A 26,698-nucleotide genomic window follows, 5' to 3' on the forward strand; every position below is an offset into this window, starting at 1 on the left:
CCTAAACTTCCTTCAATTATATAAAGCTACTTCGTTGTAAGTATATGTAAACGGATTCAAATATGATGGACTGAATGAGAATGTAAAAAAAGGGACTTCAGTTATAGGTTACCGCAGTGTGTAGATTTAATTTCTTATTTCATAAATACATAAAACTCCTCACTAGGTCTTCCTAGTAAAACTGTGTCATTATCTAACAGTAATCTGTCTATGGACATGAAATGAGGTCAGACGTCAGTGCCTAACTCCATTTCTTATTTTTTTCAACACTGTACTAAATCTAATATTCTCTAATATGTGTAATTTTTTTTTTTTTTGCAACAGCTGCAGTCACAACTTGCCTGTAAAGTATGTCCCACATCCTGCAGCCTGACTGTTCCTGTAGACTCTTCTCTCCAATGATGCCCAATTCTCTAAACAGATCTGAAGTCTAGGGCAGCAGGGGTTAAGAGCTTTGGGTCCAACACTACAGTACTGTACATTAAAGACAGTCCCAAAGGTTGCCCAATCCTTTGTCCTTTTCTTCATTGACAAGTGTCCTTACATTTTTTCACATTCAGTAAATGGGGGAGAGGATCCTATCGTTCAGCCGCCTCTCCCACATTTACAGAACATATTCATATCTGTGAAATGAATACAAGGACCTTTGTCAATGGAGCAGAGGACAAAAAGGGGAAGGACCAGAGAATACTACAGGCACTACCAGCCTGCAGGATGTGGGACAAATTTTTTACAGGTAAGTTATGTGACTGCAAGTTTAGCAAAAGAAAAAAAATATACACATCTTAGCATTAAGGAAACGTTTGTGTTAAAGAAGTCAACACACGCTTCAGCATCAGTCCAATGTTGTAAATGTCCCATACCAGCGCTAAGCCTGAGAACTGAGCAATCACATGAAAACGGACTGCTCAGTTCCCTGTCTTCACTGGCAGTCACCACTCCCAGCGCTCAATAAAGGACCAGGCTGGAGGGGAGGTTGGAGCAACTGGCCTATGCTCTCAGAGCACCAAGAGACTGAGCCAGCTGCTGATCAGGCATCTGGGTGGATCCTAACAATATGGTCAAGACCCTTCCAGAGTCTGAAGAAGCTCTGTGACATCAGGGGGCTTTAGACCACTGTTGGTGGGTTCTGGTTCACAGGGGAGCACAAGTGCACTCCTGTGACCCAACCAGAAGAGAAGTATGGCCAAAAAGCTTTGGTCATACTTTTAATCAGGGGAACAAGGGATGGACATACAATTTGTATAAGGTTGCTATGGGATCCATTTATACTAGATGTGGGTAAGATGAGTGCTGGGAGACTTCCCGATGTCACGTAGACTTGAATCGCTTTTATCTAGCCATTAATACATGGAAACTAAATGCTATTACATGGCTAGTAGTTGAATGGGGGTCCCAAAACCTGGTATCATACTGGGTCCCTTAGGTTTCTGCCAGTGATAGGAACTATTCACAACATCCTAATATCTCATTCAGGTCTTCAATCCATTCCTTTACAACAGCAGCCAGCAACTGAACCATTTCTGTCTATGCAACTGTCCAGCTATCAGTTAATGGTGAATGCCTAAAAACAATTCCTAGTAATGGCTACCCATCTAATCTCACTTTTGTGTGCTGTGTTGAGAAAATCTCACCTTGGCAATTCTACAAGTTATGTGCTCATTACAAATATTAGCACAACTACTGAAGAGAAACACATGACCTATTTGGTATGTCTATTGTTCACGGCTCAATAAAATCACTCAAAGCCTTTTTTTTTTCTTCCTACACCACGCACACAAACAGAAGGTAGCTTTTCCTCGGGGTGTTTATTTTTTTAAATACTCATTGACTTTAACTGCTACATTGCTAGACCTGTATGGGCAGCCGCCACAGCTTTGTAATTATGGGTTACCAATGAAACCAAAGTCAACCCAGGACTTCCGTGTTAACCCATTGCCTTTCGAGGAAGCTACATAAAAGAATTTGATTTCATTTGGGGGTTTGTTTTATGTTGCTGTATTTAGGTATAGGTGGCAGCTGATGAGATATCATGACCCAATACTAGTGCCTGTTGATGTATCAGACAATCCATTGCAAGTGGCAGTGGTGGATATCACAAACACAACCCTCCCCCCCCCCCCCCCCCAATTTCTCACTTTGCCACATGCTGTAGATTGGCAGAGGACACGCATGAAAAGACTGCATTGGGACACCACCTGAGCTGTGCCTGGTTTTCATTAAACCTGTCCTGCTAGAATATTAAGTAACCTAGTATGAGACTGAGCCATGCTTTGACCATTCACAGCATATATGCTGCCAGCGCTCTAATACTGTCAATGTGTTTCAGGAAGCAGTCACATTCCAACTCTAAACTGTCGCACAAAAGGCTACACCACTTATAACTCAAGTCATGTTAGAAAATGCCAGGTTATTTAAGGTCCCCGACCCATAGCTCTATATAGAAAGATTGCAAGCCAAAAATATCTGTATACAATGCAATCTGAGACTTCATGTCTTAAAAGGAATGGAACCATACAGTTAAAGTGTCAGACACACGAAAAAAAAAAATGCCAAATTTAATACCATCTGCTGTACCTTCTAATCGTAGTATCTGTCAGCACATCCCAAAATTTGGTGTGTTCCAACTCCTGTAATGTGGGTGGCTATAGTCAATCCACATGGTCACACTGTATGTGGGAACATTTTTACCATCCTTTGCTTGCTTCCAAGGCCGACCACAGTATTACACGCCAACGGAGCCACTGCTGGCATGTATTAGCACAGGAAACCTCCCTTTCAAAAATTCTCACTTGAAATGGGAACAAGACACGCAGAGGTGTAACTTCCAGTCGCTCACATCCGGTCTATGACTTAACATCTTCCCTTCTGGTCTGTGTTACTCTGTAGGAGATACCGATATGAGCAATGGGGGAAGCTATTTTGGGGAATTCTGGGTTGTAGAGCCTGAGGAGGAGTGGAGATTTGTCCTAGTTTGAGCGTATTTGACCGGTTTATTTTATACAAGGTCATACACATCTGGTGAGTGAGCACTATCTATCAGTGTCACATAGGTGTCAAAGAGTTCATATACAAGGGGGAAGAAAATTCACTGTCCACACTAGCTGTGTAACGTTTGTGAAAGGAATGATGCAATGTTGGAGGCACAAGGACACCTTATCACAGACAGTATATTATTATTTATATTGCCCCGTGTTTGTTCACAGGCACAAAAAGAGTACCATTTTTAACACTGAGCACTTTGTGACTTTGACTTTAGTACATGTAGCACCAGCTTATATATAACGGGAATGCATTTTTGAAAGGTACCCTCTTCCAATCGCCTAGGTCGGGTGTCGGCAACCCGCGGCTCCAGAGCCGCATGCGGCTCTTTCATCTTTGCTGCGGCTCCAGAGCACACTGCCCACCAGGTGGTCGGCAAGCCGCAGATCGCGAGCCACATGCGGCTCTGTGTGCCGGGCGCCCGCTCCCCTCCCTCCTCAAAAATCCGGCCCGCGGAGCGTGGAACATTGGCTGTCAGGATGTAGGTGGGGCAGCCAGGATGTAGGCGGGGCAGAGTGACGAACTCCTCTCTCAGTCCGCCCTGAAGACCAGAACGGCGCGGGAACACAGCGAGAGGAACGCGCGGAGCAAAGGTAAGTGAATTGAGACAATATGGGGGATGAATTACTATGTGGGGGATGAATTACTATATGGGGGAAGAATTACTATATGGGGGAAGAATTACTATATGGGGGAAGAATTACTATATGGGGGAAGAATTACTATATGGGGGAAGAATTACTATATGGGGGAAGAATTACTATATGGGGGAAGAATTACTATATGGGGGATGAATTACTATATGGGGGATGAATTACTATATGGGGGATGAATTACTATATGGGGGATGAATTACTATATGGGGGATGAATTACTATATGGGGGATGAATTACTATATGGGGGATGAATTACTATATGGGGGATGAATTACTATGTGGGGGATGGAATTACTATGGGGGGGATGAATTACTATGGGGGGGATGAATTACTATGGGGGGGATGAATTACTATATGGGGGATGAATTACTATATGGGGGATGAATTACTATATGGGGGATGAATTACTATATGGGGGATGAATTACTATATGGGGGATGTATTTTCAGTTTTAAAAATGTGGCTGTCAAAATAAATTTCAATCGTGGTTTTGGCGAGATTTGGCTCAGTTGAAAAAAAAGGTTGCCCACCACTGACCTAAGGCTATGATTGTGATTATGAAGATACACTGTGGCCCTGATTAACCCTTTGCTTACTGGGCCCTTAAACCCCCTTCATGACCAGAGTGCTTTTTGCAATATATGCAGTGTCGGATTTGTTATAAATGTTGCAATGGTTTTGCGGCTCCCAGTCTTTTTTTCCCTTCGGAAACGGGTCCAAGTGGCTCTTTATGTCTTAAAGGTTGCAGACCCCTGGCCTAGGTGATTGGAAGCGCAAGTTCTCATCCCCCCTCCCATCTTCTGGAATGTGTGACAGGTTCTAGAGGTCTGCAGGACCATTCACAACGTGCAAGGCTGCTCGTGCATACACAGTGGGCACCCAGCCTTGAAGCCCCAAGTTGTCACAGCTGGGTGCCCCCTCCTAAGTTGCCGGCGCCAAGGACACAGGACAGCCATTGAACCCAGCTGTGGTCAGGACACAGCTGGAACCTAGGACAGGTGAATGGCTCTTTTTTTAAAGTCAGCAGCTACAGTTTTTGTAGTTGCTGACTTTGTCACCAGAGACTGGAGCTCCGCTTTAATAATTGGGATACTTGTCACTTTTAAAGAAAGGCTGCATCTGTTATAGCTGCTCAGTTAAAAAAAATGTATGGGCCTCCCTAAAACCAGCCATATACCAGTAAAATTATGTTAATGGAGCCAAATCAATTACTGTTTTCAACTGTAGAGATGAGGAAAATCGAAGGATGGAACTTTTCAATTACTGTAATGAACATGTCCATCCTGAAAGAGCATAGAATTCAAAGCATTGGCATGGCAATTGAACATTTTTCAGGGTTTTCATGTGAAAATTGTGTCCATAAAAGGTACTACTGAATGCTCTACTGAAGGCTTAACAAGTACAAAAAAGTAGAATACTGCAATAAACATACTCCAGTAAAAACACACAACATGATTGTTATCACTTGCTCTTGCTCAATACAGAACCAAGAAACATTTGAGGATAAACACAATTCAATGTTATGTTGCTGGTTTCCGATTCCTTAATCCTTATGAGTTGTATTTAGCCACTTACATGTCAACTCCAGGCAGACAGCTAAATACACAGTTGATATACACTTGTATGTGAACCATTTTACCTGCCAAAAGATTTGTAAGCAGCCTTGTGATCCAGACACCCCTGCCAGAAACAACAAGCTCTCTGCAGACCACAACGCAGTTCGGTCATCTTGGTGCTCTGTTAGGTGTGCCTGTGGAATAGCCACTCAACCTGGGGAGATTTTCATTCATTTCTTGTCATGTGTCTGATACAGGAAGGCAATAGCACCTTACAGAGATTCTAACCCTTTCCTGCTTTATTCAAAACAGACAGACAAAATTTTTGAGTGGCATTTCACTCATCGCTGGATTAAATGGTGTTTTTACATCTGCTGGGTGTTCCACATTACAAACCACCTTCCTTGTTTAGATAAGGACTTTTCATTGCAATTACAAAAAGGGAAGAAAAAAAAAAAAAAAAAAAACAAAAAAAAAAAAAAACACACCACTGACATTAACTACTCAGCGATAATTAATAAGGGCTCATTCAGACGGGCGGATGAAAGCAGGATCTTCCCAGCAGAAGCTGGCAGCAAGATTCTGCGTTTAAGCTGCCCTTACACTGTACGCAAGTAAACAGGTATACAGACTTAGTTAAGTTTGTCACTGCTGTCCATATGTAAAAAAAAAAAAAAACAAACAATGTAGTCTGGGATGGTGCTGCAGCTGATTACACACTATTGATCTTTACTTGCTGGTCCTAAAGGAGTCATGCGAAGGAACAGTGACCTTGACTGATTCTGAATGACTTAAAGTGATTCTGAGTATACCCAGTGAAGTGACTGGCCTCAGGTGATAAGAGATGAATCAAATCCTCCTACATAAGTTGTACCTGTTTATCTACAGTCTTCTCTTCTCTACATTCAAAGTGCTGAATTTACACGGGATCTCTCAGCTCTGAAAAGCAGGAGGCAGGGAGCTGAAGTTACTCTGCAGAGCTCAGTGAGGAGAGCTCTGGGTCCAGACTGGAGGGAAGGGACACATCCCCTTCACAAAGGAAGAAATCTGCGACTGCAAATCACAGGTTGTGTGCTGGAGCTCCCTCCCGTCACCTTTTTTTCTCGAGGTCAGAAAAACCTGTCAGAAGTGACTTAAGCAGACAGCAGAGGAATGCAGCAGCAGCAGACAGAAATGACATTTACTGTTTGGATTGAGACAAGTACACACTATAAAAGGATATGCTTTGTTTATATTTCATATATCAGAGGTTTACAAGTACTTTAAGGCAGCGATCATTCCCTGCATGTACCACATGAAGGACTTTTTAAAGGCTGACAAGTAAACCTCAATAAATGTGTAATCAGCAGCGCTGCTGGCTATGCATAATTTGCATGTCAGACAAACAACCCAGACCCCAGCAGGGTCCATGTATGCGGTACACATTTAAATGTTAGCACAAACGTTGACTTGCATAAAATTAAATACGGCCCAAAATACTACCCTGGATGCACAGCTGTCCGAATGGGTTCACAGCCTTCTATATTGTTGATTATTAATGCACACAAAAACGTATTCGTCTGTATGCAACGTTTTTCACACCAATGTGAATGATATAACAGTTGCTTTTGTCACCGTCATGGCCAGATGTCACTTACATTAGTCACACAAATCGCATTCTGGTGCTCCTATATTAGAACATCAACAAGCAGAATGAGAAAGCTGACTTTGGCAGTCTATGCTGCACTCAGTACTACCCTCAGACAACTAAGGATTTGCCTGTACCAAGGGTTGTACAGAGACAAGATGGCCAACAACCTACATGGCCAAGATAGCAGGAAGACTGTAGAGAGTAAGGTGTGCTATATAGCCCAGCAATACGGAGATGAATCATGGGGTGGAATGTGCAAGCCCTGCCTTTCTACCCCAGACCCATTACAAGAGCAAATGCCTCCTTCACAAAGCCCAGGTAGCAAAATGGAATATACGGTTAGCTTGTCACTTTTCCAGGAAAGCTATGCTTCAAAATAAACTGTACTCCTATCTCCCAAAATCTAAGAGCTGTAAAAATATATGGTCAATGGGCCATAAACTAAGGCAAGTGCAATAATAACAACGCACAAGCCTAAAATAAAAGGGAGGGTGATGTGGATGCTGTATAGTTTATTACCCCCATAATTATGCCAAGAGGCAGTTCTCTGTACTGATAAGACTACAGAGAAGACTCCACAGCTTTTAACAATCACAAGAAGAAAACTTTGATATTGACAATGAGCAAGCTTTGTAGTTGTCATGTAACAACTGTAAAAGGCTTGTTTACTGCAATAAAATTCTGTACTGTAAGAGCACTACACATCCACCGTAGGCCCCTTTCACATGGGCAGGATCCGGTCTGGCTTAGTGGAGGATCTGTCCGATGCTCCCCTACTGAGCAAACCTGCCAGATGACAGGTCCATGTCCACTCTGCTTCTACAGACACAGCCCAATCTAATCTATGGGCAGCCAGATGAAAACAGACCGGCTGTCAGTTTACACCTGACTGCCTCCATTCTGATCCGACCAGACAGAGGGGAACGGATCCCCCTTCCTGGATCGGAGCAGAGGTAGCAAGATATAAATGGACACAAGGGGTAACTTGGCACCGTGTTACCCAAAACATAGGTGTAACATGGCGTAAAAGGTTTGCCTTTAAACCCCTTATAGCTTAGCTGTATTCTGAAACTCATTTGACATATGCCCATAAAGCACATACTAACAAGCTTTTTCCCTGTCTACCGAAATCAAGTTGGAGCATCCCTGTGTGCCATAATGAGTGCTTCTGATTGCCAGAAAGGCTCATCTTTTCTCTCCCAGGAAGACAGACGTGCCCTGACTCTAGCCCAATTGGCAGTGGTGACTTTCCAATTGGTCTAAGCATTGGCAACCTAAAAGAAACTACAAAATGAGTCACTACTGTACATGAATCCATGTGCCATTTTGTATCAAATAAAATCTGTTACAGCAGGAATTCTCCACTACTTTAATTGACAGGGAACAAGGACTGCCGCTGAACTGAACACACATGCCTATGTCTAATAAGAGACAAAACTTGCACAAACGCCAAGGGTGGAGATCATTTAGAAAAGAAGGAAGGATTCAAAACCCAGACAAAACAGACACTCACACGCTATTGGGAGCTGATCCAATTTATTAAAATTAGTGAGCCTTTAGGCAGGGAGTCCTTGTTTTAATGCTTTAGGGTACCAGCTTTCAATGGGTTTTATGAGGCAAGGTTTAAACTGGTGAGCTGCAAATTGGCTACATAGTCATAACTCTCGTCTTTCAGCGCACAGGTCCTGGGTTCATTTTCCACACTGATGAAATCTACATGTTCCTTGTGTTCACATGGGTTTCCTGCAGATGCTGATATGGAATATCTACATTAAATATATTTTGGGTTAGCACAGGTGAGATCGGACACAAGCCAAAGCTGGAGCGTCAATGACAAACAGTTGATTAGTCACCTATAACACTGCCCAGCTGAGAGATACTGCACTTGCTGACGTACTTGTCTCTCCACCTTTATCCTTCACTAGAACACGGGTTTGTCAAGTTGAAGTGTGTTGCAATTTCTCTTATCAGCACTATCAAATACATGTACTTGTTTAGTTAAGTCCAAGGCCGTAAATAGGCATGGCTTTTAACTGTACTTCCACCTACTTTAGAGTTGATAAAGGTTCCCATTCATGTAGCAAAACTTTAAAGAGCTTATTCAAAAACTGCAGCTTACCTTTTTATTTGCTTTCTTTTGATAATGCCAAAACTAAAACGCTGCCTAGCTTTCCTGTTCTATGTAAAGATAGGGAGGGGGCTTAGTAATTAATGTTACCATAATTAGCCCTGTTTGTACTGTGATGGAAGATCTTCGTCATTTCTTGTAAGCTAGACCATGCATATCGTCCATTGGACAATGTTGCAGTGCAGTCCCATTCACCTCTATGGAGCGCAGTGGCAAACAGTATTGTCTGCAGAGCACGGCATGCCCCATTTTTTTTTTTTTGCTGCAGCACTATGTATGGGGCTGTCCAGCGGCCATTGCCAGGTTTTCCTGCCTCACAGTGCCCATGTGAAAGTGGCTTAAGTGCTGTCTCTGCCTTCCACTTCTACTGTGGCTTTTTCTCTTGCAGGGACCTCTGGAGCAGGGGTCTCCAAACTAGGTTCCTCCAGCTGTTGAAGTAAAAGTCTCATCATGCCTCTGGGAGTCTTGCCTGTGGCTGTCAGTCTTGCAAGGCCTCATGGGACTTGCAGTTCAACATTTGGAGGACCGTAGTTTGGAGACCCCTGCTCTATAGCATAGCTTTTAAACAAGCTCTTAAGATCAGACTACAGGGCTTGTGCCAAGGCTGTTGGTGCCTAATACAATAGAGAAAGAAAAAATTACAGGTCATGCATGCACTCAAGGCATGGTGGGACCTCCAATCTGGCTAAATGAATGAGGGAAATAGTGACATTATGGGGGAGATTTACTAAAACCGATAGACACAGAATCTGGTGCAGCTGTGCATAGCAACCAACCAGCTTCCAGGTTTTATTGGCAAAGCTTAATTGAAGAAACTGAAGTTAGAAGCTGATTGGTTACTATGAACAGCTACACCAGATTCTGAGTGCACCAGTTTTAGTAAATCTCCCTTTATGGGTGCACTTCCCACCTGGGAGTTCAGAGAAGTGGCTCACAGGAAACAGGAGGACACACAGAAAACTTGTCATTGTAAGAATCAAAACTGGACTTCAATGTATCTCTATGGGTGGTTGAATGTAAGCAGACGTATTCATCTATAAAGCGCCTACATCTAGGTCCAATCAGGTTATTTTACCAAATGCAATAACTTTGCAACCAGGTCCACTTTTGCCGACCTGACTGGATATGAGTGGATATAGGGGGGACGCATGTCTGTTAACATACAGTCACCCATAGGGATTACACTGGTCTCTTTCCTCACAAGATGGAGGAAAAATCAGAACGGACATGAATGTCACACATATGCTATCCATTTACTCTCCAATCCCAAAAGGCAGGGGATAAGTCCAGGATCCCATGCTGAGATGGAACAGAGGGGGTCTATGTCAAAGGGACCTACAGTGATTATGAACTAATTAGGGAGAAATGGATTATAAGGCTGTATAAAGCAAATGAATGATGGGTTGCTGCACAAAAAAACCAAACAAAAAAAAAAAAACCACAACTATTCTATCCCTATATACACATCATGGTATTCTGAATAGAAGCTGCCTATGTATAGTCCTGCTCCAAAGTCACAACTACAAAAGGTAAATAAACATATGGTGGGAGGGGGTCCCAAATTTGGCTGGGAAGGTGAAAATTCACTTTAACACAAGCAAATGCAGAACTATAGAAAAGCAGTAAGAATTGGCCATTGTTGGTCCAGGCTACTGAAATAACGCAGCGCCCAATGATTATTCCACTATCAGATATCGAGAACCCTTCAATTGGGGGGCAGCAGTTTCCTACCGCTTAAATGCCAACCAATTAACTCCCTGGAACCCTCTCCAGGTCCACTGAACACTTGGAGCTTGCAGCAAAAACAAGACACAAAGCTACTGCCTAGGAAACCAATGCAGTCTAGATTCAGAATAGACAGTCTGTGTCATATTTCCAAACAGATACAGTATAACTAAAACACATGGTAAAGTGACCAACTACAAAATATTTTTGCCATTGTTTTGTAGCATTCTCACAAAAACAAACCCACCCAAGGTCATTTTTCTTTTTCTGCAGAAGTAGTAGTGTTGCACTAACCACAATGTACTTTGGATGGGATTTTGTATGAAGGATGGACTAGAAAGAACATTTCTTCCAAATACTATTTATCTGTTCCAAGGTTTAAAAGCAAAACTAGAATTCCAAAATGTTTATTATGAGAGATAGATATAAAATACACACACACAGCATATAAAAGCCTATTAAGGCTACCCTCACAAAAACAGAAGGGAAATGAAAAGGGATTAAATAACAGGAAACAGAAGTGCAACTTCAATCTACAGATAATAGGTAACACAGCTGGTAAAGAGTAGCCAAAACAGCCATGACTGGGCCACTTGACGAGAGAATCACTTGCTTTCCCTCTCCATGCTAAACAATGTGGATGGATGAATCTGCTGTGCTAGGTAATGCAATCTGACAGCCAACGCCGACAGCTGTCAGAATATCCAAACAATAGCTGCATCTTATTGGAGGTGCTGTTTGACCCAGAATTTCTGTCCCGCTCCTTCAACAGAGCCACCCAAGGAACAAATTTCATGCAACGCAGCAGGAATCAGACGAAATTCGTTCTGTGTTTGGCTAGCTTTACACTGGCCTAAGCAGTGCAAACGAGAGAAATAGCCTTGACTATACCTAAATGAGAGTAATGAGGAGAGAACTTCACAACCTGAAAATAGCTATCATTTTCTTCCATCTTCTCACATCATTATCTCTGGTTCATGAAGACCTCATACTGTGAACTTAATTTACAGCTAACCAGTTCCATGGGATGCAAGCTACAGCTCCTCCAGTCACCTCGGAATGGCCTTCATCACTCCATAGCACTAGAAGTGTTTATGTAACAGTACATTACATAACCTCACGCACCATCGGTAACATTTACTGAAATACATCTAGAAGTACACAGAACCTAAAGCTCTGACGCTTTACTCAGATTTCAGTGAACACTCCAAACGCGGCTTCAAATGTCTTTTACTGCAGGGCTTTATGTATGATGACACAGATTTACTTCACATTCTATTGTCTGGCATAAGCACCCTTTGTATTACAAATTTAAACTTGCACTCTTGTATAATCTCCCACGTATAAGGCCTCATATGAACATGTGCACATAAGGCCATACAAAAATTGTGGGCACATTTCCGGGAGATACAGCTGCAGAGTACAGATACCCTTACATGAATGGTTGTACTTGGGTATTTCCTGCACTTGTGTAAACTGGCACATGGGGCATACATTTCTAAAAGCAGTTTGTGTGTCCAGAGATCTACTGGAACAAGTGTGTAGAGCTACCACCTCCTGTGAGCCATTCTCAGCTTCTGTGACATGGCTCTCACCTTCAAAAGGTCTCTGAAAACTTCCAATCTCTAATAATGTTAAGGCTGGCCCCAGTGTAAATCAGCTAAAACATGCAGCCCTTTGACAGCGGTGACAAAAATCCAACGCATTTCAGTCCTCAGAACTTAATCATGATTATAGCCTGAGGGCTGCAATGCGTTGGATTATTGGCACCGCTGTCAAAGGGCTGCATGTTTTAGCTGATTTACACTGGGGCCAGCCTTTACTTATATCCAGAGATTTACGCCAGTGTATGGGTTTACGCAAATATGGCATATTCACATCCAACCTTTCATTACTATGGTTGGCTGATGGCGCGTCTCCTGGGCACGGACATATGCCTGCAATTTACATGATTTGGCCTCGTGCACCAATATGCATGAACTCTATGCCTGGCTTCACTTAGGTTTGTTGTCTGAAAGAAGCTGATGTGCAGCAAAACAAATAAAAATAACTGCATAATTTCAATGCAAAAAATCTTGGCATATCGTGGTACAAAATCACAGTGGTTGAAAGAGCCAGTAAACACTATTGCTGAATGTGAACTGCAGGCCAAGTTGGCTAAGATTTAACCACCTTGGTGACAGGCAGAGCATTGTGCATACAAATTTCACCATCCATGGAGATACAGCACTTTAGACAGGTACTGTCCACCCAACTGTGCAGGGATTACAGGGTACTGTCCACCCAACTGTGCAGGGATTACAGGGTACTGTCCACCCAACTGTGCAGGGATTACAGGGTACTGTCCACCCAACTGTGCAGGGATTACAGGGTACTGTCCACCCAACTGTGCAGGGATTACAGGGTACTGTCCACCCAACTGTGCAGGGATTACAGGGTACTGTCCACCCAACTGTGCAGGGATTACAGAACTGATCATTGGAAAGAGATGCACATGCACCAATGCTGCCCAAGAATGATCCCCTCTTCAGCGCTACACAAATATCTAAGTGAATAGCCATCAAGCTGGAATGTCTGAAGCAGCTTACTTGTGCAAAATTGTTAGTAATGGTCACATTTAGCGGATTTGTTTAGTAATATTGAAGGTGCTTTACAAGCAACAATAATCAAAAGAAAATATCTAATAAATTGCTTCTCTGCGGATAATTGTCACATGTATGTTGATTTGAAAAGCTATAGACAATTGGCACTCTCAGACTGCAGCAGCTAACCATAAATTTGCAGAACCCAAGGAAAATGGTGGTCTTTGGAATATGTGAAATGTTTTGGGTGGAAAGATAACACTGGGAACGTCTGGAATGTATTATATGGATGGAAACAACTGCAGGTTTCGCTACACATGAAAGACATGTCTGTATACAACTACCCTTTCATCAATACATTTATTCACAGACATAGCAAGCATCTACTACTTAGCCCTCTTATTCCTAAAATGGCTGATTACATGGAACAAAAGTCTGCATTTGCCTACATAACAAAAAGGCTGTTCACATATCAGGTACATATACAGTTCTACATACATCAACTTCTTCCAGACATGGAGACTAACTTACATACTTATGAATAGGATTAACGGCTCTTTTAGGTAAAAGACTTGGCTTTTAGGTTTGCTGGTCCTTTAATAATGAGAAGAAAGGACTAGTCACAATATATGTGCTGTAGCAAAGTTTCTGGGACAAACTTAATCCTGTTGCTAATCTCATCCATCTGTCACAGGGTGATAAATGACTAGTTCCTATCTGCCACCCATCCCCTAGAAAGCAGAAAGCCTTAAACAGCTTGTAGACCATAAATCATATGTTTCTCTTACTTTCCTTTTAAAATCAGCACCATAAACAAGCTTATCACCCCAGAGGTTCCTGAGCCAACACATCCAATAATACATCCAACCTCATAGGACACAGCCATGCCAGGAGAATAGAATACATTTTCCTTCATCCAGATTGTTTACCTGATAGGGCTGAAAGGCACTATCTTCAGTTGCAAACTCCAGATGTCTCTCCACTAAAAATTCTATTGCGGTAATTGAGTTGTATGCACCTTTTCCAACCAGGGGCTTGAAAGCCTGAAAAACAAATAAGACATTGGAAATTTAGTTTACTGGCAATTTCAAATACACTTTTACTACTCCTCTATCATCACATAAATTATATTGTCTGGCTAAAGGTTCTGGCAGCACCTGCGATACCCAGAATATCCAAAAACTGACTGCATCTGATTGGATGCGGTACCTGTTCAGTCGACCATTTTCCATCTGGCTCCAATGATTTTGAAACAACATTTGTTGAGTCAGGTGGTGCCAACAGGGACAAGCCACATATGACCAGCTTTAAATGACATCTCTACAGACAGATATGCAGGTTACCACTGTAGACTACCTCTTGAAAAATGCTAACTGTTCTGACCTCCACATGCTGACCCAGAACGTAGCCAGCAAAGTCAAATCTCTTGGCATAGAAGTATGGCATATACAATGATAAATCTATTGCAGATGTTTGCAAAAAACTGTTACAGTTGGCTATACAGGATGCAGGCAGAGGGTAGCAAATAGACATTAAAGCTGTTTGGACAGGCAACGTATCCCATTACTTATATCATAAGTTCATTACAATGTAGTATTTTCTGAACACAAAAAACCATATTGAAAATATTCTTTCAAATCATAAATGTTCAGAAAGGTTTTTTTTTCCCTTTGTGGAAAACAATGCATTTGATACGAAGAGAATATGTATGTAATTCAACAACAGCCTGTTATTCTGGACAAACTTCTGCTGCCCTGATATTTGAATACATGAACGTAGAAGCAACACCATTAACACTGTGTCGTACTCAGTCCACAACTTGAATACATAGCAAGGAGTCAGGGTTAGGAATACGAGGTCAGCAGTAAAAGTGTAACTGTGGCCTCTATATTACAGAGGCCCGGCATGATCACTAACACGGGTCTGAAGGGGCATCATCTGATCCCCTAGGCAAGTACAGTGAGATCAGAGTTTTATCCTTGGATCTTAGTGGGTTTCTGCCTGAAATGTATACCTCAGTGTGTGCAGCTTCAAAGGCTCCATGCCAAGGATCACATATCAAGCCTTCACTCCATTAGAAAAAGGCAAGAGGCAATGGACAGAAGGGTGATTGGCCTCATGGGAGAAGTTCAACGTTTCACAAAATGTACTGCATATCTTGAGATCTGACAAAACAGCCAGATAGTTTGCAGTTTGACAAATGCTAGCCACAGACATCAGATTGCAGTTGGAAGGGTTAACGAGAGAGTGATTACAAGCTCCGATGAGAAAATGAAATGATCCTGGCACAGCATGCTGACCACAACAATTTCTTGGCCAAGCTGGGGAAAGGCTCATAAAGGACCTTGTGGTAATTCAGGAGTGCACGGATACCCCAGCACTTAAACTCAACATATATGGACATTTAAGGGAATATTTACAAAAAAAGTACTTTGCAAGATTATCTTACCAGAGAATTAAAGAAAATTGCTGCCTACAGCATCCAGTCTCTCCCTTTCATCCTCACAGTGCAATATGGGGAAGTGAAGGCAGAAAGCAGACTGGTTGCTTACTAAAAGGACAGGCAGTAAAACATCTGGCCATCTGATCAAGATTGCCATTTAGAAAATGTCTGCATGTGATAATGAGCTATTCTTTCCTTTAGAAGCACTGCTCAAAGTTTAACCCCTACACAGCTCCACTGACGCCAGTAAAGTTTGCAAAGGAAAAAACAAACAAACGTGCATTAAAACCCAATACAACAAATGACGACACACCCAATCCGATTCCTCTCTCCAACTAGATGAACAGCACTCTGCCCATCATCGCTGCTCTTTGCATCATACTATAACCTAAAGCTGGCCATAGACTGGTCAAATCTCAGCTGACATTCGAACCAAGTATGCGCAGGCTGAATGTCAAATCAACTTGGGTACACACGCCAAGCCTGTTGGATTTTACATGGGATTCCTGCTGGCAGCTAGTATAGCCACTAGCAGAGATCACCTGTTCTCCTGGCAGGGAGGACTCCCCCTGCTGTGAGAACACAATGGTTCTACGGGAGGGATTCCCCCATCAACACTGTGTTGATGGGGGAACTAAGTGATTTTCAATTAGTCTATGGCCAGCTTTAGTCCAGAAGTAAATGTATTGAGCAATGTTCTACCTTATGTGCTGACAGCAGACCAGGAGGAATGTGACACTTAACCAACAGAAGCATTGTTGTGTTTTCTGCAGCTATATGGGTGTGACTGTGGTTTCCACTTAGCAGGATATAAAAAGGTGTGTGTTCTTAGCCAGGATTTCCCAACTGGTAATTATCTTTCAACTTTCTAAACCACAGTGTCATGTTATACAGATACTACGCTCAAACCTGCAGATAATTATCCTTCATCTACATACAAAAGGTCAAGAGGCAAGGTGATACTTCTTAAAAGTTGTGGCAGATAGGTTACACAGGCAAGCCATACACTGCTCAAATGTTGTCTGAGCACTGCTGAAGTGGCCAAAATGTGAACTTCTGCAGGCCACGATGGGTTTATTGGCTGCTGAATGCAATTGCTGGCAATTGAGAGTTCTGCTTTTTAGCATAGAAGGGGGAATCAATTTGTTAAGAACTGAACCATGCCAGAGATAAACTCTTCACCCCCATGAAATCATTCAAAGAACATCAGTAGATCACAAAAGTGGTTAGCACTTCTGCCTGGCAGCACTAGCATCATCTCTTTGAATCCCAACTATGGCACTACCAGGCTGGAGTTTGCATGTTCTCTGTCTGTGTGGGTTTCCTCTGGGTACTCTGGTTTCCTCCCACACTCCAAAAGACATGCTGGTAGGTTAATTGGCCCTAGTATGTGTATGTATGAATGTGAGTTCGGGACCTTAGATTGTAAGCAGCACATGGAAAACCATAATACATTTCTTGGAAAAGAGAGACTAAGCAGCTTGCGGGCAGGGACTGATGTGAATGTACAATACAAGTAAAGCGCTGTGTAAATTGATGGCACTATATAAGAACCTGTAATAAGTAATATATTTGTCATTCAGCAGGCACTTAAAAGTGTTAGTAAAGATTAAATCTAGGGGTAGCACAGTGGCTAAAAGGTTAGCACTTCTGCCTGGCAGTACTAGGGTCATTAATTCGAATCCCAACCACGACACCACCTGCCTGGAATTTGCATGTTCTCCCTGTGCCTGCGGTTACTCCGTTTAATTCCCACACTTCAAAAGACATGCTGGTAGGTTAATTGGATGCTGCCTAAATTGGCCCTATTATGTGTATGCATGAATGTGAGTTAGGGACTTTACATTGTACGCCCCTTGAGGGTTAGGGACTGATGTGAATGTACAATATATATGTAAAGCGCTGTGTAAATTGATGGCGCTATACAAGTACCTGAAATAAATTAAATCTAACTATTCTTAAAACTGTTCCCTCCTCCTGCCTGTCATGCACACTTTGTATACATACCCCTTTTTTAATCTGGTCCGCAGTCCATTCACAAGATTCAGCAGCTCCAGCTCTGCCATGTAAGGGAGAGCTTGGCAATGGATGTAAATTCCCAGAGCCATTATGTCACCCATGGGTTCCCAAGGTGTGCATTGTTGTCAGTGCACCCTCCTCCCCTGCAGCAGCCACTAATTGACATGGAAAAGAGGGAGAGGGTGGATCACATGACCAAACTGGATTGAATAGGTCAGTACACCGAACGGTTAGCTTTATCTTCCACTGTAATATTTCTGTACAGACAACAGTTATATAAATCCCAAAACACAGCAACTAATGAAAGATCACAGCTATCCAAGCGGATATCAAACTGAAGACTGGTGCGGCACAGTGGCTTAGTGGTTAGCACGTCTGCCTTGCAGTAAATGGGCCATGGGTTCGATTCCAAACCATGGCGCCTCCTGCATGGAGTTTGCATGTTCTATCTGTGCTTGCGTGGGTTTCCTCCAGGTGCTCCGGTTTCCTTCCACGCTCCAAAGAGATGCTGGTAGGTTAATTGGATCCTGTCTAAATTGGCCCGAATATGTGTATGTATAAATGTGAGTTAGGGACCTTAGATTGTACACTCCTTGAGGGTTAGGGACTGATGTGATTATATATATGTAAAGCGCTTCGAAAATTGAGAGCTCAATATAAGTTCCTGAAATAAATAAAATAAAAATAATAAGACTGATTGGCTGCTGAAAGTCAAGACTGAATTAAAAATAAATACATGCACACAAGCTATGTATGGGCAGGCAGTGAGCGCGAGAGAAAACAAACCCACTGTTAGCTGTACTAGGAAGGCAAGAATCATTCGCTACTATAAACCAAATCGTCATTTAGGCTGCATTCACACTTGATTTAAGTTTGAGCTTTACTGGAGCTTCAAGCTACAAAAAGTTCTATTGTTCTCTATGGTGCCTGTTCACTGATCATGCGAACAGGCACCATAGAGAACAATTTTATTTATTTAAAGTTTGAGCCATTTTGAAGCTTCAAGCTACAAAACTCAAGTGTGAACACAGCCCTAAAGTTACCTACACACCTTCAGGAATCTGTGCAGTATCATGCAGAACCCTGTTTGTAAAATATTGCAGTAAAAGCATGCACATTTGCCTACTGTTAATATATTATCTTAAGTCCTGAGAGGGAATGATCAGTAGATATCACTGACAGTTTCTCTGGGAAAAAAAACATCAAACACTGACCCGGAAAATCTTACCCAGCCAATCAACTCTCTCAAGAAACTTTTGCAGGGTATACTTACCATAGTAAAGTAGGGTGTACAAACAAGAAATCCCCCCCGATTAAAACTGCCACCACACGTTCTCTAGTGTCATGTACCCACTTTGAACCAACTATCCATCTCAAAGTGTCAGCTGTCAATTTCACTTTATTGCACAGTGATAGTTATTTGAAGAGCCAGTTCCCCCCAAAAGTAATTACAGCTAGTCATATAGGCATAGTGTGGTGGACTGATAAAGCCACGAGTCCTCAGATCACCTGGAATTACTCTAGAATTAAAAAAAAACAAAAAAAAAAAAAAACTCACAGCTCTGGGTGGACTTACCCTTTCAATCTGAACATTAGCATTAAAATCAGACAAAAAAGTTATGCCAACTTTTCAAAATAAAATAAAACAGTCCTATATTCAATTACTTTCATATTTTATATCTAATTACCTCCGTGTCATTACATGGTGTATAGAGTGCTCAATCCATCAACTGTGGACAGGCTGATTGTCAGAAGTGCAATTATGCATCTTACTTTTTAATCAGGGAGGACCCCAGAACTCAGCAGGAGCGCATATACGATTCTGGCTTACAAGGTAGGCGTTTTTGATGCCAGATGAAATACGGGAGTTTAATGTCTAATCTGAGCCCAATGTGCTTTTCCTTATATTGTCCTCCACTCAAGCTGTACTGTCTGAGATAACATACAAATCTGGGCTCAATTCTTAATCGTTAACCAGGTCCTGTTGACACAGTTCAGGTCAACCAGCCACTGACAGCAAGCAACAGGAGCTCAGCATAAAACAAAACTTCTAATGAGCATGTGACAGATAAAGACAAAGAAGAGCCACAGCTGACTAGAATCATTTGTGTATTCAGATTGATGATGTAATTATTTCAAAAGCTTCTCTTTTCCCTGGAGGGCAGAATACTGGAGTAACTGAGTGCAGACACTGCAACAGTAAACAACCCAAAAAATAAATGGCCAAGTACACACAACCTCACATTATGGTGGTTAATGTATTTCTGTATCCCTTTATTATCACAGTTGGCTGACATTAGGACCAGCTCTGCTGCATTTGCCCTCATTCATTGTACGGACAGCGCAATATTCTGCTTGGACTAAGGATCCCTGTTCCAAGCTCAGTTATAAAACACCTAAATCTGACGTCCTTAACTATGCATGCTAAACACTAGTTTTGTCCGTATATTTCAATTGACGGCAGTTCTATTCTACATATTACATAGAACGTTCCAACTGCCATCGTGTGTGTTTTGTGTACTCAAGCACTGCTCCAGAGACTGTTTGTTTAGCTACACAGGAAAATGGCTCCCAGGAACAGGGCCAAGGGCTGAGTGATAAGCCATTTGTTTGGAAACTGCACAAACAGACTGACCTGAAACAAGGAAAAGAGATAAGGACTACTAAGGACAAGTACAGGAATAGGCTGGCTCAAAATGGGTGCATTTTTTCAAACACTTTAACCATTATCTTGATGTTCTCCAAAGATTTTTTTTTTTTGCAACAGATGTATCTTTGTTTAGCCACAGGCATTAGATGGCAATTGACCCATTTAGTCATTGTCCTGTCCATGGTTGGACCCAGATTCTGCCAGGGTAAAAAAAAAAGCAGCCATTGAGCTTAAGTGCGCAAACGAGGGAAGAGGGGTAAGGGCATGTTAGCTGGAATGCCATAAGGTCCGAGGTCAAGGGAAATTTGACAGCTTACTGTGAACAAAGAAAGCTGTAGGTCAAAAGGTTAACGTGTTGAAGGTGTCCTAAGGGAGAACATGCAGAAGTTGGGAACATGTCACAGTGTACTACATGCAGCCACACAAACTGGACCAGTGACCATAACAGATCAAGAACGCATTCACAATTATATAACACGTCGCCAGGTTTCCCCATTTAGGTATGGATGAGCCCCAACTGTTCCTGGACTACCAATTGCCTGACCTCAACACTGTAAACTCAGGTCAACAGAATGACATGGGAGGCAGAAAGGTTAAAGCCAAGCTCTGCTTTGATGAGAAAAAAAAAAAAAGCCTTCAACAGCCTTTTTCAACCTTTTGTAACACAGAAGAGCTCTTAAAATATCTTTCCAGTATCAGGGAACCCCTGCTAAAAATGACAAATCTACAACTCATGACAGTGTGATGATCAGTGGGAAGAATGCTCCTTACACTTGTCATTGGGAAGAATTACTCCCTAAAAGATAGCATAAAAAAAAAGAAAAAAAATCAATGGTGTTTGTGGGAACTTATCTGAGAGACAAATCTCTCACTGCTCAAGAACCCCTCGCAACCTCTGGAGGAACCCTGGTTGTGAAACCCTGGTCTACAACGGCATACATTAAACAGCCGATATCGCTGCATCTACCATTTCAGATGCTTTTTCTACTCAAAAATGTTTTCACAGTCTATTCATTTCAATTGAATTATTCAGGATTGCGACAGTCTTCTCAGCAAAAATATATATGGGACTGAAGGGCTTTAACTGCCTCCACTTTTAAATGCTACATTTTCCACCAAGATGGACAATTGACCATTTTATGAAAAAATGAAGGCACACTGAGGGAACAAGTTCACTCCCCTTTATTCTGGGTTGAGCAAATACTGAGGGTCGATTGCCTTTTCATTTAATTGAACCTGGCAGATTCTGATGCCATGACAACAAAAGGAAATAACATGTTGGAATAAATCTATCCAATTGCTCATTATTGCAAAATATATACAAAGAATAATCATAAATCTGTCTTTACAGCACACTTTATTCACAGAAAACCGTAACAGATATATGACTGAGCAGACTGGCTGGACTTGTTCACCTGGCTGAGCATGTATCACAGCCAGTGGAAATACACAAAGGAACTGTACTACAGACTGTAGACATGACGCACTTGTGATGAGAATCTGAATGAAAGCAGATTACTATCCTTAAAGTAAACCTGTCCTGTTACCTAAGACAGGCCATAGACGGGTCATTTATTAGCCGATAAACGATAAATCGGTCGGCCCCGTTGCCGGTGCTGCCACCCATGTCCGTGAAAAAACGGCCGTTTTTCACAGATTTTCCAGCATGACCGATAAAAATAAATGAGGAGATCCGCGAAAAACCAGACGGGCTGGCCCCACTAACAGCATGATTATCAGCCGATTTTTCGTGCGGACAAAAATTCGGTGGATAAACGACCCATCTATGGCCTGCATAAGGGGTAAAAAAAAAAAAAAGAAACATGAATAAAATATGGGCCCCTAGTGGTACCAGCATGTAATTTACACATGATTACAGGTATCCTGAGTGGGAGGAAAACCCATGGTGCCCTGTTAAGCACATACTGGTATCTCAAAGGTTTGGCATTCCCATTCTGAAACTCAATATGTGGTTCACACTGCTGTCCATAACAGTGAGAGGTCAATATTAAGACGTAGGTCAGCCTCCAAATCTTACCAGGTATTTATACAAGTGTTGGTATTATAAATAAGTTGGTATAAATTTTTAAAGGTCTCCAAGCAAATGGTTTGAGTAGGAAACCGCAGGTCAGCACATTTAAGATACATATACATAACACGCTGCTTTAGTGGGAATGGGTCATAATAGGAACTGTGTATTTTCTCTTAACCAAGCCAAATGAATGACAACTAAAACTGGGGCAGAATACAGAAAAAATTAATTACACCAATCAGCCATGACATTGTGACTGTTTAGAGGTAAAGTGAATAGTATGGATTATCTTGTTACACTGAAAGTTGGTGGGAACTATTAAATAGAAAGTGAACATATTGAACCTGAAGTTGATATGGTGAAAGCAAAAAAGAATGGGCAAGTGTAAGAATTTAAGCGACTTTGACAAGGGCCAAATTGTAATGGCTAGACGGCTGGGTCAGAGCATTTCCAAAACTGTAGGTCATGTGGTATGTTCCCAGTCTGCAGTGGTCAGGACCAACCAACGTGGTCCAAGGAAGGAAACTGGCGGCAGGGTCATTGGCATCCAGCACTCACTGACATACACTGGAACCGCAGCCTGGCCTGTGTAGACCGATCCAATTGAAGAGCTACAGTAGCTCAAATTGTTCATTGTTTGAAATAGGTACTACATTTCTACAAAGATTTTCAAAATTGCACAGAACACTTCTTTGTTATGTGATGTTTTTCCAAACAAGTTGCAATTGCAGGCATAAGCGGGCAATAAAATGACATCTGGAATAAGGCCAGTAGAAGTCACAAGAGGCTTGGTTACAAAACTGTTGCAAAACTCCAGGGTCAAGCTGCAGAACTGGATATTGGAAGCCAGCTAAATTCTCCCACAGTCATCACAGGAACAAGACGACAAATTCTGCTTAAGCAAATAAAGCATACACAGTACTGTTTCTAAATAACAGATCTAGTTCAGTGGAAATCAAGAATCACAGGTCATGAAGTTCAAAAAACATTTGGGGAGTTACGGAAGGACCACCAATTGATGGTCAACAAGATAACAATCCAAATAAATTACAACTATTAACATCATTACATGACAATATGCCACAAGTAGTTTACCACCACTCGTTCATGAAAACGGCTCACAGGCTGAAAAAAGATGGAGACATCTGATTTATGGCATTAGAGAAAACTTAGGTAGCCACAGCCACCCCAATAACCACATGCAAATCATGCTTGAATCAAGAATGTTGCACCAATCCATATTTAACCTACCTATATGGCACCTCTGCCTATCAAAGCAGTCAAATTGCTTCTACAACCAACTCCTATTTCACTCAATTATCTGCACATGGGAACATTCACACTCATATCTAAGAAGCATGTAGTATGCCATGAACTGCAGCACTGGCTTACCCCTATACCAAGCATTACAAAACTGGCTATGGACTAAAAATTGCTTAATAGAACAAACCAACAACCACACAAACCAAAGGTGTCCCAAGGTAATCTGCCAAGCTAATTCACACTCCACAAAGCTGTGATTTGGACAACTATTTATTTACATTTTTACTATCATGAATAAATCTAATACATTTCCTTAAGGTAGTACTCGCGCCAAACATTTTTGTATCTTTGGATAAAGCAGGGAAAGAGTTAGGACCTCCACCATCCATGACCCCACCTTGGAAACTTTGTTTTAGTGTGCATGTAACAAAAAAGTAAAGGAAAATTAATTTAAACAACCAGAGGTTAAAACTGTTCCTCACTCTACCTATAAAGGGAACAAAGGTTGATGATTACCCTATGAAGGCAATTTCACAATACCCCTTTCTTGCCAAGTCTTGTTATTGGGACACTGGGTAACTTCCCAAAGGTCATGTGGTTAATTAGTCTGTCAAAGGAAGACTGAAGGGATATATACAAGTTATACAGATTTGCACAGCTGTTCCACGTTAAAAGGAACCACAAGCAATGTATGGGAAAAGCATGTGATCATGAGCAGAGAAGAATGTGAAATTAGTTCATATACATCTCTAAATGTCACGTCAACTTTCCAATAAAGTAGAAAGATCTTAAACCATAAAGGGACGATACTTATATCCACAACTCAATCCTTACTGTGGAAAAAAAAAAAAAAAAACACGCACAAAACACACATAGCAACCATGAGGTTATGTTTTTAAGTACCAGAAAAACTTGCTTCACTTCCTTCGTGCAGGGAAATGTCCTTGCATTCCCTCTATTATAATGGCTGACGACAACTACAAGAATTTTAGAAATCTCAAAAATGTCCTTACAATGCAAGAATTGTCTTGAGTCAAGAGAAGTTTAATAAAGACAAAAAACACCTTCCATGTTCTGTAAATATGCTAATAAAAATGTATACATCATAAATCTAAAGACCCAAAAGTCAACAACACTTATGTAATAGGAAGACCAATAGTTTTAGCCCTCAAGTCAAAGGTGACTCAATTGGAAGGATTTTACATTATGCCGACTCAGCCTTGTAAAGGTATAGATAAATTATCAACATTTACAGCCAATTAGGCGTTTTTAGCTAATAACAGAAATGATTACCACTGTCAACTCACTTGCAACCTAGAAAGTAGAAGCAATTATATCATTAACTATCCTCAGACAACATGCACACAGTCAATCTGATTACTGGGCAAGTGACAATCTGCCTGTGAACACCAAACCTAGACATGGTCTCAACAGCCTCAACAGTTTAATCCTTTCGGGGGCTCTAGACAAGTGATCATCACAAAACAAATGCAAGTATCTAGTAACTCCTAAACAAATGACCAAAAAATTTCTTATTCAACTTTTGCCAGAAAATGGCAGTGTATACTGGCCAAAAAAACAAATGTGACCACTATATCATCAAAAAACTGCTCAGGAAAGACCTGAGAACGAGGAAGCTGATAAAAATTATACCTGGAGCTAAATGTGTTTGAACCTTTTGTATTGTTAGGGACACATTTCCTGGATTTTTAAGGGTCTTTGCTGACCCTGATGTTGGTCATAACAGACTTGTGAATTTGATATGTACATGATCAGCCTCTGGCTTAGACCTCTGGAAGGTTACGCAAGGCTATAAAAGGCTCGACAAATTTCAAAAGATCAGTAATAACCAATGACCATAAAATAATAGCAGCAACATCTCTTACAAAAAGTAAACAAAATTGTTGATCTCTACCAGCTGAACTCTCTATTTCTATATTCCAATAGATTCATTGTACATCACACAGAAACTACTGAGTAAGAGGAGCAATCATTGGGATATTAACAGTATGGGCAGTTCTGGGAATTCCATTGGGTGTAATAACTACCAGGGTTTGACAGATAGGACATTAGATGACCTAAACATTAGTTTCTGCTAGAGTTGGCCTGTAGAACAAACAAGCCTAGCAAGGAAGACTTTCCTGTAGTGGATGCATACAACGGTTCTTTGCTTTTAAGATGGAAGAATATTGTATATGACTTATGCTAGATTACTTTTTCATACTTACAGGAAAACAGAAGCCTTCTCAAATAACTGGACTAGGACAGAACAGCCAAGTTACAGAGCAACCCATTCTCTACCCTACACAACTGCCAAGACTCTTGGAAGACAATCATGTTTTTGTACAAATAAGTCCGCTCGACTGGTTCCTTTTTATTCTTTTTTTTTTTTTTTTTAATTCATTGTTTTTGTTTTTTTTTCCCTCTCCCAGAGGTAAAAGTCCTAATGAGCACTCCACTTGGATAATAATCTCATTTTGCAGTAAATATGCTTGCAGCCTCAGCTGTCTGGAACACTAATAGTGGAGTAGCTCATGCAATGCTAAATTATTAAACACAATGTCCAATTCGCTCGTTTTCCCTTCACATAGTTCCACTGCTTATGTGTCAGCTCTAGATGTCATGGTTTCAGTAGGAAATAAAGTGATGAGGATATCTTTGTCAATATAAAAAAAGTTAATGAAATAAAACCTCACCAACACCTTTCTTTGTGTGCGTGTGGGGGGGGGGGGGGGGTTTACAAAACTGTTATATTGCAAATCATGAAGATAAGAGGTGGAAACCAAGGTGTTTATGTGCCAGTAAGTACTGAAAGCATTCAATTTAGCATTTTCATTATTCTGCAATGCTCAAGTTAACCTTTGAGCCATTTCTCGACAAAAGTCAGGCCATACACAATTAATTTTCTTTCATTCAACCAGCAGGTTGAACGAAAGAAAACTGAATCGATTCCCCTCTTCCACACACTCA

General features: G+C 41.5%; 1 protein-coding gene across 2 annotated transcripts in view; it reads right to left on the minus strand.

Annotated features, from left to right (window-relative positions):
* JMJD1C (jumonji domain containing 1C) overlaps window positions 1–26,698 on the minus strand; it is a 362,032-nt gene that overhangs the window by 120,909 nt on the left and 214,425 nt on the right. For both annotated transcript variants that reach the window (XM_089683212.1, XM_089683213.1), the window contains one exon: window positions 14,251–14,364. In XM_089683212.1, coding sequence (XP_089539338.1) covers window positions 14,251–14,364 — 114 coding nt within the window. The remainder of the gene's footprint in view (window positions 1–14,250; window positions 14,365–26,698) is intronic.

Source organism: Staurois parvus, unplaced genomic scaffold, assembly GCF_062004578.1.
Source record: "Staurois parvus isolate SC_StPar_1 unplaced genomic scaffold, SC_StPar_1.0 ptg000303l, whole genome shotgun sequence".
In the NCBI taxonomy this organism is placed as follows: Eukaryota; Metazoa; Chordata; class Amphibia; order Anura; family Ranidae; genus Staurois; species Staurois parvus.